Here is a 19,128-nt window from a genome sequence, read left to right on the forward strand (position 1 = left end):
TGGGTCATTGTTGTTACGTTTGGAGGATATATCGCGGCTTTATCTTCGATTTCCGTTTCGTCTTCGAGTGTAAATCAAGGCGAATCGAATTAAGTATAAGAGCTGAATAGCACTAGAATTAATGTAATGTAATGTAAGTTAGGGTTGCAAAACGAACACAAAATACAATACAATACAATACAATACAATATATTTATGCATATCCATTATAATAAGTAGTTAGGTAAGCTGAGAGAGTTATGTTGGTGATTCCTAAATCAATAGACATTAAATCATTTGGTTAGCTTGTTTGAATACTTTGTTTAATTGAATATAATCGAATTGAATTACATATACATAAGTTTAAAAAAAAAATAGTTACTATATATTGCGACTTAGATCATTTTCATTCATATTTTTGCGGTTTTTTACTTTTTGTTTTTCGTTTTTCGTTTTTTGTTTTGTTTTTCCCTTGACCCTATTACCTTTTCATATTTCCCATTTGTCAATTTATAGACAGTTGTCTGGCTCACCTCTTTTTGTCTAAAGTTTTCCTTAGTTTCTGTGTTGTGTTTTTTGGATGCCTCATTCAAGCTTTGTTTGTATTTATATTTTTATTTTTATTTTTTTTGTTTGTATTTTTTTGTTTCTTGGATTAGTTAATAAAATTAAATTATAGAGTTGGAAATAAATCAATTTTCACTAAGATTTCATAAGAATTACAATCATAATAATTTCGTTTAGCGTACAAATCAAATGATAGGCATATCATAAACTCGCGCTAAATTTAGCAATTTCGACTACACTGTCTTTGTCACATCATATCATACCATATCATATCATATCATATCTTATCAGATCAGATCAGATCAATCTATAGTCTAGGTGTTGTTAAATCAAACAGATCGTGGAGTATTGGAAAGGTCTAGTCCAGATTGGCGGGTTCGCCTAAGTGGTTTTGGTCTTGTTAGTCTTAAAGCTGACCTGCAGCACCCGATTGCCCAGGGTATAACCGTTCAGTGACTGGATGGCCACCACGGCCTCATCGTAGTTGGTCATGGTCACGAATCCGAATCCCTTGCACTTGCTGGTCTGCAGATCCCGGATCACTTTCACCGACTGAACCGCTCCGAACGGACCGAATAGCTGCCACAGCACATTCTCCTCGGTCTCCGGGGCCAGGTTATAGACGAATATGCACCATCCCGATCCAGTCATGGCGTTTCCCGGCAAGATCGAGTTGGCCAGTAGATCGCCAGCCAGCGGTGAGTACCTAAAGTGCAGTTGCGATTCAAGCCGGTGGTGAGATAAGAGAAATTAAATTAGTTATGTGCCCATCGTGCGTGTTCTACATCAATGTGAGTTTAGGTACTTCCTAGGCCCTCTTTACACCTAACTAATCAATCGCTTGGTCTCAGGACTTCCAAAGTATATGCCAATTTAATATACAAAAGCTTTTTTAAATGGGTACTTCCACAGACCTCTCTTACTGCTCAAAACTCTCGTTAGTCTATCAGTTTTTAGTCTCGAAAGATATATCAATTAGGATCGTAGCTTATGGGTTTTTCTGCTGGTACTTTTCAAGACAATTTCATTTGATCTCAGAGCATGCACATAAACCTAAATTAAAGTTTTTTGCTGTATCTTTAAGCTCGACAAATTATTAAAGATTTATGATTTTACTTCGCGATTTTAAGATACATGCTAGGTACACAGAAAATGAACGAATATCTTTTTATTTCCTATTTCAAACATTTATGTATTTTGTTATTTAAAAAACTCTGCTAATTTGTTGAGGTATTGCTATTGATTTCCGAATATTAAAAAAGGGTTTAAATCATAACAACAAACATCTTACTGGAATCAAGGGTAACGCTCACATGCAAACGAAAAAATGAAATAGGTGTAAGCAAATGAAAATAACATATGAGTGGGTAATACAGAACTTAAATGTATATACAACCACCGTATAAAGGTACCAAAATTATTGCTAGACATTTATATATATCTTGTAAATATATTTCTATATTTTCAGCAAATGAAATAAGGAAACAAAGTAACAGCTCGCACAGATAAAATGAACAAGATCAATAAATTCACCTTTGTAGGCCCTTGTTAATCGCTAACATGGGACTCTTTCCAATGCTAAAAATGATGATAAAATGTATTTTGAAAAGACAAAGAAAGAAAAAGAAGTAACAAAATGGTTTGGATAATAAATACAAATTAGTTAGTCAACGAAATGCTAAAAGATATGTATGTACCAACAGAAATAACTTAGGAGTTTATACTTAAAAACATATACTTTAAGTTCCAATCTTTGCTGCTAAAAAAAATGCTCGTTGGTATGCGCTGATTGAAATTGGTATTACCAAGATCTTCATTTTAACCCTAGTATTCAGTATTCATGCTTACAAACAAAGGTTTCATTTTAAAACATTTAAATTGAACTGCAAAGATTTTTAATATTTCAGGTAAAGAAAATCTCCAATTCTTTAGAAGCTTGTTTTCCAATCTTAATTAAGTAATCTTATATGTAAAGAAGTAACATTCTTCAAAATTGGTTTGAATTTGGTATTACTTTCATTTGCAGCTGTATGAATACTGATTCGCTTTTCCCCTACAAAGCCTAGATAGTTTTTCCTTTCTGGGTTCTTAATACGAACCTTATGCGACCGGCGGAGGGCAGAGCTCCAGCCAAACGACGGGTGGCCGCTGCCGCCTGGGGAGTCAAGTAGGCGGTAAGGGGCGGGGCAATCTGGGCCTTGGCGCTATTGCTTGGATTATTGGCGAACTTGACGGTGATCGGTTCGGCGTATCCTTTTGGGGTCTTCCCATTCAGCTCCTGGATGGCCCGCTCGGCTTCGTTGCGCTGATCGAAGCGGATAAAGCCGACGCCCTTCGATAGACCTGCCAAGTGATATGTGATTATTGGTGATGAATGGTGATGAAAATGGCTGGGGCTGAGCACTGTGAACTCACCAGAAATATTATCACAGAGTATACGAGATGTAATTATTTTGCCGAACGATGCAAACATCCCCTCCAAGTCTGGTTGTGATAGATTTTTCGGAAGACCCGATACATATAAATTAGCACCCTTAATAGATTCTGAGCTTGGACGGGCGTATGATACTTTAATAACCTTATTCTGCAAACGCAGACCGTTCAGGGTGTTCACAGCCTTCTCAGCATCCTCGGCCCTGACGTAATTAACAAAGCCATAGCCCAGACTCTGACCTAATAATAATACATATTCGTAATGACAATGATTAGGCTGATAATGGTATTCACAAGCTATTTTGTGCTACTTACCTTGCTGCAGTGCCGGGTTGAGAGCGGTCAGCGATGCTGGCAAGACTGAAATAAATGTACAAATAAATTAAAACTGATAACTATGGTCAAAAGATCAGTGGGCAAAGGGATAGCTAACGATTTAAACATGAATTAGAACGATTTGTGCTGTATTCAATTACTTTTCAAGAGATTTACTCTTCAGATTTACTTTTCAAGAGCTGGCTGTAAACGATGCATCAGCGCACTTACGAATGCACAATGTTGAAAACAAACAACGCTTTCTTAACCAGAAATTAAGCAAATATTTTACTTAAGATATCTCACAGATTACTTAATCTTAATCTTTTACGAAAAACTACAATTCGAAGACCATCATAGTTGCAGTTTCAGCCGATTCATCGTTTACAGCTAAGAAAACATATGTGGATTGGGGAAATGGAAGTATAGTCGTAGAAGCATTGGTTAATATTTACCCAAATTACCTGAGACTTTATCACGCACCAGTTTGCAACTCTCGAGCTCACCGATGCTGGAGAAGAGCGATCGCATCTCCTCCTGCGTCATGGTTTGCGGCAGATAGTTGACAATCAAATTGGTGCGCGACTCATCATTGCTGCCATCCACGGATCCGTTGGCACTGCCGTTCTTCACAATGTCCATGGCGTTGGTCATTGTGATTGTGGTTCTGATCCTGCTGATTTAGTCCTTTTGGTTAGTAGTTAATCTCACTGCTTGGTTGGTTTTCGCTTACAAGTAACAGCTGCTCCTTTGGGGGATTTTTAGCGCTTTGCACAAGTCCCGCCCGCAGTTTTTATTTCGGCTTTTTTTGGGGGGTTTTAGATCAACTACGATCGCGAAAAAAATGTATTTGCTTTTTAAGTTAAGTTTAGAGCGTTCTCTGTCTAAAACGTTTAAAATTTAATTTATGCTTGAATTAGGTCTTAGTTTTTGTTTTTCTGGTTTTCTTTTGGTTTTCGTTTAGATAAAAGAGTAAATTTTGCTAAATGTGTTTACTTCTTAATTTTGCTTCTCCGAATGTTAAAGATTATTATGATCTTTAGTTGTTGGTTTTCCTTTTTGTTTTTGTTTTTGTTTTTGTTCTTGTTTTTCGTTTTCTTTGTTATTTTTTATAAAATTGCAAAAATGCAAAAAGATAGCAATAATTTGGTTTTTCCTTCTTTTATTATACTTTTACTAAATTTGCGCTGGTTTTTGGTTTTTTCTTTGACTGGAACTTAGCTTTGGTTTTCAAATATACATTCATATACCGTATATATATTTAGTTAGTTGTGTATCCGTTATCCTCTTGTATATATATACCGCTTGAATATGATTATTCGTTAATGTTTGCTTTAAATTAATAGTAGTTGGTTTTATTTGGTGGTGTTTGGTTTTTGTTGACTTTCCTTCTTATTTCTTTTTGCCTCGTCTGTTTGCTTTTCCCTCTGCGGTTAAAAAATCTCCCTCTTCTTCGGTGATCCGTTTCTTTTCTCTGATAAATGATGGCTGTTCGATTGCTCGCTCGTTTTCACTCAATCTGCAAGTAGATGCAAAAATGTATAGTTAAAGTTTTTTTTTAATTTACAAAATTAAAAGCATGAACTAGCCATTACAATTACAAGATGGGAACAGCCCATCTGCACCCTGAATTAATTTCACACAATGCTCCAATTTAGCAGCTCACTTTGATAACATCGTTCAGGGGTAATAACACTAGTGCTTCAGCACTTCTAAGTTTACAAAATTCTCTTCAAATGCTGCTTCATTTCACGGACCATGCAATTTGACAATATGGTTGCTATCCCGATGAAAAGTGCCCGATAAGCGCGTTTCACACACGGCTTGCCAAGGACATCCAGCGACTACTGTCACCGACACCACCACCATCATCGCCGTCACCGTCACCATCACCACCGCCACCACCTTTCCCACTACAGTGAACACCATCCACTCCCAAGCCGAATTTCCACAGACACGAGGGTAAGTCAAAGCCGAAATCTGTTTATCAAACAACAATGCGACTCCAAGGATTTTTCTCCCCCACTTTTTTGTCAGCACAAAATGCTCGCCTAATGGCTTGGAATTTAATTAAATCGCTGTAGGTTGGATGTGATATGGAATCCCATGTGCAATGTCCTGATATATGATACGAATCGAACGACGCTTACCCTGCATAATGAACATTTAGTGCTCCCACCATTGCACATTCGCCACATTCGGCTGGGAACAATGGCAAATGATTGCCAAGTAGCATTTAAAAAATACGTGTCAAGTGGTAACTTTAGTTTATTAGAAAAAACGCGGAAGTGCCTTGAACTTTGCGGAAATTACATTGGTAATGGAGAAGTGGGTAAAGTTTTGTAATAAAAAATGTGACACAGACTGAGGAGCTATATTTATATTTTAGGAAATATGCTGAAGTAAGTCAATGCTGAACAACCAAACTCAATGGCATTAAAACATATGGCGATCTTACAAAATGAAGTATTTGCTTGAAGAAAAGCTTATTTTGTTTTATTATAGTAAAAAAAAGAAACACAAGGTGCAGTTCCTAGTTCGTATTAGAATAGGCAAATATCCTTCTGATTTGTATACTTTTGTTTCCAATTGGAACTTCGTTAGGGGTTGAAAGAGCGCAAAGGAGCACTTCCTAGATCCTGGCCGCCGGCATTGGTGTGAGTGAGTTAGTGTGTGTGTGTGTGTGTTCGGAAAGGACTGCATTGAAAATAGGGTAAAAACCTGACGCGAAAAACAAACAAACGGGCCGCATGTCCTGCCATAATGTCCTGTTTGGGCCGGGGTCATTGAACCGCCGGTTTCGGTTTTTCACTTTTCCGCCTGTGTCTTTGCCACATTGCCCACTCCCGTTTGCGTGCCTTTTTTCGCTCTGTGCAGGGATCGTGGCGTGTCACATGGGGTTTGGCTCCCAACAGCTGTTACTGCGTGCGTTGAACCCGGTAAAAGGTGCAATACTGGGTTAAAATGCGAGCACACTGAGCGAAAAGCTTCTAAGCACCCTAAGACGAAAGAATCGGAATTTCAATTTATGCACAAAAGCTTCATTTGCAGCTCACATTAAAGTGCTAAAAACGGAGCATATTTCAAGACTCTCAGCTTACTTTTCGCGCAGTGTACTGGAGGTGAGGAGCGAGATAAAAAGAAAATTGCACAAAGGCTTGGCGAACAAAAGGAAGTGCAGTGGAAATGACTCGTCCACAAGGATGCAGGATTCAAGCCGGGGACATCCTTTAATTGCGCAGCATGGCGTGACGCAGGATAATGCACACGACCCCCAACACCACCACCACCCCCCCGCACCTGCCTACTGAAAAGAAGCCGGCGAAAGAGAAGCGAAAAATGTGTAATTGACACTTTTGCGCCGATATCTGTGACCTCATTTGCGAATGTGTGTCGCCTGGCATTCGTCGAGGGCCTTGAGGAGGGTCAGGATACGCATACGACTCCTCAAGTCCCTGAGAAGAATGGGAGAGTCCTTAAAGGGGCTACTCACAGGACTTGGGATGCGGCAGGCAGGATTGCTTGGAGACTCAAAGAACCGCTGAGCGCTGTTCCCATTACTTAAAACCCAGTTTTGCTTTTCAGGATGGGAATTTAAAATATATTTAAACCATATACCACTTCAGAAATGGTATCATACAAACTCAAAGCTGCAAAAGGCATCTTATACAAGTAAAGTTATAGCCATTTTATTGGACAATGTTCAAAGAAAATATAAAATGCAATTAGAAAATGCAACTGACAGCTATTATAGGTAATTTAAGTGCCATTTTCATTCTGATTGCATATTTTCGAGTGTATTCGAGGTCTTGGGCGCACAAGTTTGCGCCGCAACGCTGCCAAAAGAAAAACAAATAAGAGATGTCATGGAAATTTTCAATGGCGCCCCCACATATCGATTTATTTTGGTAGGCTCCTTTGGCTAAGAATAAATACATTGATGGCTGGATAAAGTGATTAGATCATGGCATTACCACTTACGTGCTTCGCTGGCGAGACGAAATCGAAAAAGTTGTGGGAGCGAGGTGCGTTTGAGAAGTTACACTGTCATACAGTGTGTTCTAGTGGGGAGCGGGGAATGGAGACCGACTGACTATATAATAGATGTATATTGATTGCACAAAAAAACTTTCGTTCGCGTCGACTCGCTCTCTCACTCGCTCGCTCTCTTTTTGGTCTGAACACTCCTTTGTCCAACGATTTCCTGGCTATATAGTATATATATCATATATATAGCGGATTGGGCATCCGGCGTAATAGTTTATAGATAGACACTTGCAGCACTCACTCGAAAAAAATGCGAAAGAAATTGGAATCGGAATCGGAATTTGACTAGGGTCTGTGAGATAACAATTGCAACTCTTCTTGTGCCCAGCGACTTTCGCCAAGTGTTCTATAATATAGAATTATATATTGCACGATGATCGATGATGTCGAGTCCCGGGAATTGCACGGTTGTATTGCTTGGTTTGGTTTCTAGTTTTCTAGTTTTCTAGTTTGTGTTTTGTTTTTTTTTGTTTTAGGTAAAAAACCGAGAACACAACAAATTCGTAACTGAATATACATATATAGAAGTATATATACAACACAAAAACCGGTGCAGAGGAGTAAAAAATTATAAATGAATGTTCTCGAACGAGAAACACAACCGAATGGAATCAAACCGAACGAAAGCAACGAACGAACACGTACGACTGAATCGCATAGAGGAATACGGCGTCAGGACTTGCCTTTCAGACCGAAACATCTATATCCCTACACACACACATAGAATTATATTTGTATACATATCCTAGCTAACCGTATCCTTGCATCCTTGTCGCCGGCCCCCAAGGCAGCGATGGGTGCAACAGAGACGCAGCGATCCGGCGGAATGAAAGAGAGCGCAAGCCACTACCACCACCAACGAATATCCTTGCACAAATCCCTCTCTCTCACTCTCGCTCTCTCTGGCTGTCGCTGTCTCCCTCTAAGGTCCTGCCGGTACACACCCTTTTTGGGAGAGCGGCAAGAGAGCACAGGACACGCACACCGGCCAGAAATGGGGGAATGGCAAGCAAGTGAGGTGGGGAAGCGGTGTCCTTGCACAAAAAAAAATTATGCGATTTTGGGGCATACACAACTTTTTAAAAATTGTAATGGGTTTTTTAAATTATTTTTAGGTACGAAATTTTGGGAAATATATTACATAAAATGGATAACTTTTATACAATTATGTGTGGTATATTTCAGAATGGCTCTATTTGCCCTTTTTAAAAAGTGGGCTGCAATGACTTGTGCAATAATATTATTCCTTTGCTTAAAAAATAAAGATCCTAAGTTGCATTGTATTATGTACCTAGAAAAAGGTTTAAGTGTACTTTCAGCTGGTGGTGTGAGCAGGCGTACGAAAACTTGACTCAATGTGAATGATGCAAATTATATCAGGCTGAGATAATGGGACAGGACTCTCCCCCTACAAAACAAAAACTCGAGCAATGTTTTTGTCTGAGCATCGGGAAAACATGAAAAAATCAAGGGATTTAATGGTCACATACGTATATGTACATTTGAAGGGCTTGTTATATTTCACAGATTAGCTATAGATAAGCGATGCATCGAATGCGAGTTAGCTTTATTGTATGCAGCCTGATTATAAAATTCCTTAAAACAATACATATTTTCGCTTTATTTCTTAAAGCCATAATATATATTTTGTAATAATTTGAAAAGAATTTTTGAACACGTTAAAAAATGTTTTTTATTTGGTAAAAAGCTCTTTCAAGCACAATAACTCGTTTTAAAATGACGTGGAATACATTTTTCAAATAGTTTGATAGATAAATTCTGGAAAATCCGACTCAGACAGGCGAAAAAGTTTTTCTCCCCCTGCTGTGCTTTTCTATTTTTTTCGTTTAATTCAGAGAGATGCAGCGGCAGGAGGAGAGTCAAAGGACGAGTGATGAAGGCGAAGAGGAAGGTGAGGGAAAACTTTTTTGGGGGTTGCGGAGTGGAGTGGAGTGGAAAAAAGTTGAGGGAGCACCTTGCAGGCGAGGAATATTAATCAGACATACACTTGCTTCTCACACACACAACGGCAGAGAGTCCTTTGCACTAACACATACAGATACACACAGCATCGCTCTCTCGCACCAGCACACATGAAAATTCCTCTCACACAGACAGTTTCCGTGTTATAAATAATGAAATTTCAACATTTCGCTTGACAACAGTAAGGGGAATGTTCGGGGGGTGGGGTTCTCGCAGAGGGTGGGTGTGTTTTGGGTGGTGAGTGGGTGGCCAGTGGGTGGTTGGGTGGTTGGGTGCTTGGGCTGCTGTGGGGTTGTCCTTTCGCTCGAGTGGCAACCGCTTGCTTCGCTCTTTTTTGAGGACACTGTGTGCTTTTTCGCCTGATTCCTTATTTTCTTTGAAATTCCTTGCATGGGGCTTCTTTTCATTCCTTCTTTTTTTTTGCATAGGCTCTTGAAGATAATGCTGTTTATCCTTTGACCCAATTCGTTTAATTTGATGGGAGTTGATGATGATGTTGCTTTACTTTTTCGTTCGTTATTTTGTATTTTTTTCGAAAGCCAGATAAATGGTTACCGCGTTGAGTTGGGAAAATTATGGCTTTCCCGTTCTAAAATTGAGTTTTTGCAAAAGCCTTTTCCCCATTTTCAGTCTTAAATATGATTACGTTGTGGGCCGCACAAGTGGGGAAAGCAGTACAAACACAGAATTTCAACCCACATTTTATTTTTTTGCCATTTTCAGCAAATTTTATTTTTACAGAAAACGCGAAAATGTACCCAAAAATGAATTTGCACAAATCCTTCAAAATTTGTCAGGGATCAAAGGCATCGGTAATTAGCTGCTTAAAGCTATTATTTACTCATCTATATGATTTTTTAGCCAACTGATGACAAAAATCAATCAGGTAAATATAGAATTTTTGGCAGAATTCGTTTTTTGGACACAGCTTTTAAAATAAGTGTCTGAATATGAAATGCCACATCTTGTTGAGTTCGTAATCTGTAATTTCAGTGCTTTTCCCAGCCCGTAAGTAAAGATGAACCGAAACGCAGGTCAACCCTTTGTTATGAAAATGTGGGCATATGTCTTCATTTTCGTAAAGCATTTTCCAAACCGAAAATGGACAAAGACGTGTCAAAATGTTGGAAAACTTTTGGACAGCTAGCCAAACCGGAAGAACCCGTTTGGAAAGTAAAGCTAACCCGTTCATTGGAACAATAGGAAAGTAACAAAAACCGAAACAGGACCAGAACCAATCGATTTGCATTTCCCCGTTTCCCAAGTTATGCAACACTTTCGTTAGGGAAAACGGGAAAAGGGGGAGGTCCAGTGCAACCACCACAGCTTTGCACCACCACCAATGCGATCGAGCACCATTATCCTTGCAGCTGCTGCTCGCGACGATCTTGAACTTTACATCGGTTCGCTGCAATTTATGACGCTTGCGACTTATTGACATCAATGTGATTTTGCAGGCATGTTCCCTTGCAGAAATTCGCACATTCGAGCATTTGGAAAATCAGTTTTGTTGCGGCACACACACGCAGCGAAATATTGGGAAAATCGTTGTGTAATCCTGGTGTGCCCAGAATCAAAGGGTGGGTTTGATTCCCCAGGCCGGGAAAAACGTTTTCCGCGCCCCGGGGGACATGGATATTCAAGAATATGGGCTTAAGGGAAGATGTAGAATTTTATAATTAGCAAGGAAGGCGAATTAAAAATAAACTGCATACAGCAAACACTTTCGAGGTATTTAATATGCATATACAAATTAATTAAATGGTAATGTGTGCACAGCTTTGTTCAAGTTATTAATTCAAATAGCATTTTAAAATGATTGGATAGGTGCATTGTAAATCACTGAAGATTTTCAAATATTTAACACATTAATTAAAGAAAGTAGGATATCCCCGGGACGAGCACCATTACCATTTCTGTGTTTTGATTCTTTGAGTTGCTACACTCGTTAGCCGCTTTTGTGTGGGTTTTCCCGTTTGTGTGGAAAATGGGAAATGGGCGTAAGGGTTGCCGGTGGGCGTTGAATTTTCGAATGCCATCAAATTAATTTGCACCCCGAATTCGCAACAAATGAACGGCATTGTATGTCGGGTTCATTGCACCCGGCATTCAATCGGAACTGAGATTTTAATTGGCTTGCAATTTCGATTTTGATTGCAGCCAGGTAAAGTAGTTTCAGATTCCTAAATGTGATATACTCGTATCCACAGTTTGGTTAAATTGTATCCGCTTACTATGATTTGCTATAAGTTGTCGATTAAACGTAAGCTACTTGTAAGGATTATAAGCTGCGTTGATGAATTTGATATTATTACAATTTCTCACTTGGCCGGGCCTTGTAATTAGTTGGCAGCCTATTTACCATACCCCATATCCTATATTCATATCCACATCCATATCCATATCCCGACCATAAGGGTGGCCGGCAAATGAGACGTTACGAACGCCGCCTGTTCCATAATTGGACAAACGGGCAGTCTGGGGTTAATTAATGCAGCTAACGAATTTAAATGAGGAAAATTCTCCAACCAGACACTGAGTGCAGTCGATGGAAACTGGAAATTGGATATGTGAATGCGGAAATAATAATTGCATATTTTAATAATTATCTTGGTAGTGTTGTGTTGGCTTCTGTTTTTTATTTTTTTAAATACATTTTTGCATGCAATAAATGCAGTTTGCTGCTCTAAGCCCGATATTTAGGAATTATTCTAGTACTGAGGACGTTTTTCAATTGATTGGTTTATTATTAATTGTTCATTCATATTGGGCATATATGTGTATGATGCCTAGCCGATCTGAACGCATATATGCAGCCACATTTATTGCCATGTATGTGGTCCGTTTCGTCACCTGACCATAAAGCGATAGAAGGAGCAGGAAAAGCGCAGCAGCCCACCACCAACACAATAGCACCACCTGCATGCTGGCTCTCTCTCTCTCTCTCTCTCGCTCCCTCTCCCTCTCTCTCTCTCTCTCTTCCTCTCTCTCGCTTACACACACACTCGCCCGTCTCTTTCGCACTGCAGCACGGCTCCTGCCTCCTCCATCTCACGTCCTCTCAGCCTGTCCCTCTCTATCCCGCGAGTGTCTGCGAAGGATATTGAACTCTGACACAATGCTATATATACACAAAGAACAATTGCCGGCCGGTGGCCAAGTGGTCCTGCATCCTGCACCACCCAATCGCACACTTAGCGAAAAAGTGGAAAGTGGAGGTGTGTTTATATTTTTAAATAGAAAGAGACAGTAGCCTAATTCCAAAAAACATCTTTAAAATGTGGCATACCTTTGAACATTTTTCTTATTTATGAAATATAACATTTTGAAATCCATATCGGATACACTCTACGTATCAATTAAATGGTTTAATGCAAGCTTTGTGTTTTTATTCACCTATTAAATATAATTGATTTTAAGAGAGTCCAATATTTTTCACTGCATCTAGCGCCGTGTGCTTTTCTCTCTCACATACTCCCCATATTCGCTGGCTTTTTGCAACCGTTATTTTCTCTCTCTTCGACTGTATGTGTGACTGGCCGTTTGTGTGTATTTGTGGGGCGTTGTTTTGATTTTCCTAGATTGCGCAATCTATGAACTCAGCATTTCACCCAACACCAGGAAATGCGACTCTCTCAAGAGAGAGAGAGCGCGCTCTTTACTGCGCATGTATGTGTGACCGCGAGTGTGTTTGTGTGTGTGTGTGTATAGCGGCAAAGTGGGTGGGCAAGTGGGTGGTTTTGTGGGTGGCTGAGTCCTGCGCACAAAGCGCGGAAATTGAATTTGCGGCAGAAAGGACCAGAAAATGAAGCAAAAAGTGAAAAAAGCTGCTCCATTGCATTTGATGTGTGCGTGTGTGTATGTGTGCGTGCGTGTGTGTGTGTGCATGTGCGTGCTTGTGTGTATCCTTGTGTGACCCTCTCTCTGTGTGTAGCATAACGACCGGCTTTTGCTTTGGCTTTGTTATTCCGTTAGCACATAAAATGGTTTTTGATGTTTTTCCCTCTTTCCCCACTCCCTTCATTTTTGCCATAAATTGCAACAGATATGTTTTTTTGTATGTGTACGTGACGTTGTTGTTGTTTTTCTGTTTGTGTAGCTGCTCACATACCATAACAAATGGCATATCTATGTAACTCGCGAAACAAGAATAAATAACCACAAACACAAAAATGGGAAACAGCAAAATCAGCTGAAAAGAAACGAATTTAACTGCCCAGGCGGCAGACATTAACAGCTAAGGGAGATTAGAATGAGAGCTAAAATCCGAAATAGAAAGAGACGGGCGGAGTGGGAATGATAAAGAGGATGCCTGACATTAACGTAACAAAAGCAAGAGAAATTAAAGCTTAATTTGCATAATTGAGACTGATAACGAGTCACCCTGCAAAAATTGCGGGTGGCATTACATTTCAAGGAAGTTGACTTAAGCAGATATCCTGCTGAATATGAAAGCCATGGGTGTATTTTTCAAAGTTCTCTTTGACAATTTATTCACAGATAAATGCAGAATTTTGTATTTGAAGATTGACAAACAGAAGATTCTAGCCAACTTCGGAATCATGAAATGAAGTAACGTAGCTTTATTAGCTCTACTTAATACTTATATAACAAACTACTTATTGTATGCTTAAAAATTTCTTCAATTTTTTGCTAAAGCTGAAACGCAGTTGTGCATTAAGTAATTTGAATTTTCCATCTGCAGCTGTGCCCAAATAAATAAAACTTGCGTTTCCGCCATGAAACTTGATCTCCCTGAAAGCATTTTGTTTTTTGTCACGGGAATAAAACTGCTGCTGCAGCAATACGCGTATTTCGCAGGAGAGATTACTTTAAGTAAACGTTGAATTTGAGTTTCCTCAACCACCCTGTAGACTGGTAAAAAAGAAATAAATAGACACGGAAGTTCCTTCAACCGCCACCCAAACCAAATAAATGATTTTGGGTGGTGGCTTTTGTTTTTGTTGATGCTTGCGAACAACTTGCCAACTTTAAAATTGCTTTTTACACAACAACTAAACGGGAGCAAAGGACGGCGCAGAAAGAAAGCAAACAACTTTTCTAATTAATTGTTTAGCACTTCATCTGTTCGGGAAAAGTGCCTCTGTCTAAATAAGTGTTGCTATACATATCTACTGTATATTCGCTACGTATGGCTTTGGTTTTTTGCCCATTTTCCTAGGTAACAAGCGCAACAAAAAAATACTGGTGTACACATCGTCTGATGTCGAAAACCCCCAAAAATACCCCGCCCCTGAAATACTACCCCTTTTTTTTTGCACTGCAACCGGATGCTGTCCATTTCAATTATCGTACGCGGAGCCCTCTGGAGTGGTGCTTGAATTTTGAATTTTTACATCCATTGTGTATTCCGCTGGCTGTTTTCGTTGTTTGTCAGTTTGTGAATATCTGATGCTCCCGAAAGGCATCACTAACATAAGCCGGCTGTGTAGGCCAAGAAATGCTCTACTTCTAAACTCAAACTGATATTTCAGTTTCAATATTCCAATTCAAAGTTAATTTCACTTTTTGTCGTTATATGTAGCACAAAATAAAATATGTATTTTATGCAAGTAACCCAATATTTTTCCGTGTGCAGCGAATTGCCGAAGGCCTCTGGCCGAAGCTCAGCGGCAAATGAAGTATTTGTTTATGGATTTCCATGTGGTCGGCTGGATTTTTAGCAACTTATTCGCCATTCTGGTGGTGGTTCACTGCACTCTGTTTTTTAGCTAGCCGACAGCTGCACAGGGAGAAAACACGCACACGTTGTGACAAACCCTTTCAGTTTTACTGAACTTTCAAGATTTTCTTTGCCTTTTAAGCTATCTCAACTAAGTAAAAAACCCTGCATTCCTCAACGGAAATATACATATATTTTTCGCTGTGTAGTAACTGGACAGCGGTGTTTTTTTATCGGTGGTTGCTGTGCTGATGATGACGGTGGTTCGAGGGTGGAAACCACGCTTTTCCGAAGTGCACTTCAATTGCATTAATTAAAGAAAAGCAAAAGCGGCTGGCAAATCAACTTTTATTCCCTTGCATACTTTTTAGGGCTGGGGAAAATCCCAACCAACTCGCAATTTCGTTTGCAGACTTCGCTTTTCTGTGATGTGGAAATCCCCTCTGTTTGATGTCAACCGGGGATTAGTTATGTATTTTCTGTTCTGGGGATAATGCCTTTGGATAGGTAAAACAACACTCAAGTATTTGAGTTTTCAGCAGCTCTTGAGCCTCGAAAAGTTTGTCCTGATATAAATATATGCCTGTCGAACTCGTAACTTCTTTAACTCTGTCATTTTTTTGCTTTATAACTTAAATCTTTAATTCGATGCTAACAAAAGCCCATACGAATTCTTTCCGTTTATTTGGAAAACGTTTTATATTAACCAACCACTCCTTGCGTTTGCTCCATGTTACTTTATATTCTAGTGATCCACCCAACCGATTTTTCGGTTGGCTTAACCTTAGACTATATGTACATACTAGTAATTACTTTTCCATATGACCATGTTGCGAAAATTCATTTCAGTGCCTGGCCAATGCAATATGTACGCGAAAATTAATCATTTTCCGGAAACTTTTTGCCCGCCTGCATTTCCTTGCCAGCTGGGTGTAATCTGTGCCATTTTGCCGTGGCTGCATTTCGCTTTTCTCCGACTTTTCCTGGCAATTTCAGGCTGCTTTTCCCCGCAGGGGGTATGTGGCAAAAGTGGTTGCGGAAAAGCGGGAAAAAAACGCAGCGCATGCGTCATATTGATTTTGCTTCCACTGGCGATTGCCGATTGCCGATTGCCGTTTCCGGCTCGAAACTTCAAAGGGAAGCCTCCAATTTGCCAAAATGCAATATCCGAAATGGCGAGCCATTTTGCGCACACAACAAGGAGTTTTCCTTTAATTTCCCTTAACTTTTGACCGACCCAAATGGCCTGTGAAATTGAATACGGTACGTGGCCATTGCTCATACGACCCGTTGTGCCCATCAAATTATCCACCCAACTTAATTACGATTTACCCCTCGTTGAAAGCATGAAAGCATTGCATTGAAAATTAGGCAATCATTCAGTGAAATTTTCCATTCAACGCTGGACAAAGAGAGCGACTAATGAATATGGCAAATGGCTTCGAATGGCCTTTTCCTCTTCACGATGGGAATGCAATTTGGCTTGGGAATTGCACACAAATTTAATTGACAGAGAAATTCAACAATAAGCCCTAAAAGCGCCCAAGAAAAATCGCACACAGCACAACACAAAGTCAACACAAAAAAATGACAGCAAAAATGCTGAAAAAAGGGAAACAAAGAAATATTAAGGAAAAATACAAAGAGCAAGCGGGGGAAACTGTAACTGGGATGGCAGAGAAGACAGGAAAATAACTCTTTGGAAATTGAATTTCTTCCGCTGAAAGCCTTAATTTTCTTGGACGTCGACGCGTTTTGTTCGACGCAAAAGTTCTAATAGAATTTCACTTCAGTGCAGTGCCAGTGCCAGTGGGCGTTGGGTGTGTGGGCGTGTGGGCGTGGCAACGCGTTTTAATTTACAGGAGCCGCAAAAGGAAAATGGCCAGAGAATAGGGCGCACCAGATGGGAAAAGTAAAAGGAAAAGGAAAAGCAAAACGAAAACTCATCTCGAGATTTTTCCCAAGAAAAGTGAGCGTTGAATGGCATTTCTCTCAATTTCACTATGGAAGCAACAGAGTGGAAAGCAGGCATTCAATTTCTAACAAGAAAGAAAATCTCTTCAACTGCAGATGTGTACATAGAACTCCACACGCAGTTGCAGTAAGTCAAAAAGAATGTCTGATAACGCCCAGGTATACTAATATATCAACTGGAAACTATGGCAATGGCCTTAAAAAATGTTTTTAGTAATCGGCAGAATTTCTCAAATGTCTCTATCCTATTAAAATCTTACATCTATGCTTTATGCCTTGAGTTTCTTTGTGGGAATAGACTTCTGGGTATTTTGCGAGCAGGAACTTATCTTAAAGCCCAATTCGTCGGCAGGATTCAGTCAGCTGAGAGATATCCGTTGGGTGGGCAGATGGATGGGGATGCAGATGCTGGTATATATGGATAATACTGGTGGGGAAGTGGTGCTGGTGGTGATGGTGGTGGCTCGTGGCCAGTTCCATCTGGTTTTTAGGGTGGATGGGCAAGAAAAGTGCAGGCACTCGTCCAAAGTTCTGCCAGCATTTACATATTCTATATGCCATACATATAATAAAGGCTATATGCCTTTCGAAGGATGGTAAACATAGATAGGCAGACAGAGAGAGATGGCGGTACAGCGAGTGGGAGAGGGAAAGAGTTGGGGCTGCATTTTCAATTATGTGTACGTATGAAATATGGATGCAGCTATACATGCATTGTCAGTTGTCGTTTGTGATATAATCCAGCTCCACCAGCCCAACAGAATACCCAATTTATTTTCATTTAATGTCATCGCAAATAGCAAACGCAATTCCCCCTGCCCTTCCTGCCCTGCATTGTCCTTTGACATCGAACTCTGAACTTTCAGCAAAAGCTGCATTTAAATAATTCATTTTTTACCTGGAAAGGGAAGCGAGAAGTCACCGCCACTCTTACTTGTTCGTAAAAAAGTTGGATTAGTGTTGTTACAAAATTTGCAACACCTCTAACCCAATTACATCGACTTTGTGAACTAACTAATTAAATAAATTAACTGAAGAAATAATGAAGATGTGGTGTTATAAAACTCTTGTGTAAATTACATTAATGCTCCATTGTGTTGAAATATTTTAATAATATTCTTAAGCCCGTAAAAATATTAAATGAATAAAATGCTTCTTGTTAAGTTTCTATACTCAGAAAGAATAAACTGCGTTCCAATTGTCCAGCAATTGAGAATTTGTTAACTTGTTAATGGTGATGGGCCGCATTGTGTATGCAATTTTCCAACGCAGCTGCCAATCGCGAGCGCACAAATGCGATTTTCCCGATTAATTTGTGCCAATTTAAAAATCGATAAAATTGCCATGAAGTTCGCGACAGTGAGGAGCGGGAAAATGGCGGCCCGGCCATTATGTGATTGTGTTCCTGTCAGGACATCGCGAATGCGAGTGTGTTTGTGTCCGTGCAATCATGGCAACCAGCGATGGATGGATGGATGGATGGATGGATGGATGGAGGGAGGAAGGGAGGCCATGATTGATTGAGTGGGAGGGGGGCAATCATCATGAATGAAACAACGAACACAATTAATGCACAAATTGCTTGTCGAAGAGCTCGAGTGTAAACAGCGATTGGCGAACGGCCGCGTAATGGGGAAATTGCTATTGCGAATTTCGCAAATATCGCCATTTTGCAATTTCAATTATTTTGGCTCTATTGTTGCAGCGAAAATTAAATAATATCCCTGATTACATTGTCAATTAGCCCTCACAACGGCTTACGTGGGCATGAATAGGAATTTTCACTAAAAGAGCTGTCTAAAAGTATGCAACACTATGTGAATTGTGACACTAAATGATAATTTCATACTTTAGGCATATTTCGAAGTGGTATTACGCAAGAATGAGTAAATATTTATATGTAAGACAAACTCACCTTATAAGTCGTTGTCCTTAACTGATATTTTCGGTTTTTATAAAATATCACTTTACAGCTGATCTCCGTTGATCTCGATTTTCCCCTCAGCTTTTCCAATAAATCCGCTTTTGCACTTTTCCTGCCCCGCAATTTCTGTGATGCCTTTGTTCTCCGTATAAATTCTTGTAGCTCCACGTTCAATTTGTCATTAAGTTTGCGGTTTCTTCCGTTTTATTTATTTGTTTTTGAT

The 19,128-nt window shown here is 39.7% G+C and overlaps 1 protein-coding gene across 8 annotated transcripts; it reads right to left on the minus strand.

The window, feature by feature from the left end:
* Positions 1 to 19,128, minus strand: LOC6551237 (ELAV-like protein 2). Of its 8 annotated transcripts, none has more exons than XM_026981625.1 (7): positions 7,276 to 7,693; positions 4,028 to 4,813; positions 3,750 to 3,967; positions 3,295 to 3,339; positions 2,962 to 3,219; positions 2,646 to 2,889; positions 1 to 1,252 (listed from the first exon to the last, which is right to left on the minus strand). In XM_026981625.1, exons 3-7 carry the CDS (start codon positions 3,946 to 3,948, stop codon positions 928 to 930), a joined length of 1,071 nt encoding a protein of 356 aa, XP_026837426.1. In that variant the 5' UTR covers positions 3,949 to 3,967; positions 4,028 to 4,813; positions 7,276 to 7,693; the 3' UTR covers positions 1 to 927. The 8 variants fall into 8 exon arrangements, with proteins under 8 accessions (XP_026837426.1, XP_026837425.1, XP_015010647.1 ...); XM_026981624.1 differs by having other exon boundaries at positions 3,750 to 3,970; XM_015155161.2 differs by lacking the exon at positions 7,276 to 7,693 and adding an exon at positions 18,897 to 19,128 and having other exon boundaries at positions 3,750 to 4,813.

This window comes from Drosophila erecta, unplaced genomic scaffold, assembly GCF_003286155.1.
Source record: "Drosophila erecta strain 14021-0224.00,06,07 unplaced genomic scaffold, DereRS2 tig00000126-arrow-pilon, whole genome shotgun sequence".
Taxonomy (NCBI): Eukaryota; Metazoa; Arthropoda; class Insecta; order Diptera; family Drosophilidae; genus Drosophila; species Drosophila erecta.

What these genes read in the sequence shown, in the direction of transcription:
- LOC6551237 (XM_015155161.2), bottom strand. Translation starts at nt 3,948, where the DNA reads ATGACCAACGCCATGGACATTGTGAAGAACGGCAGTGCCAACGGATCC. An exon ending in TAAAGTCTCAGGTAATTTGG is followed by an intron (nt 3,340 to 3,749) that starts GTAAATATTAAC and finishes CATTTATTTCAG; the next exon opens with TCTTGCCAGCATCGCTGACC. An exon ending in ACTCTGTGATAATATTTCTG is followed by an intron (nt 2,890 to 2,961) that starts GTGAGTTCACAG and finishes ATCACTTGGCAG; the next exon opens with GTCTATCGAAGGGCGTCGGC.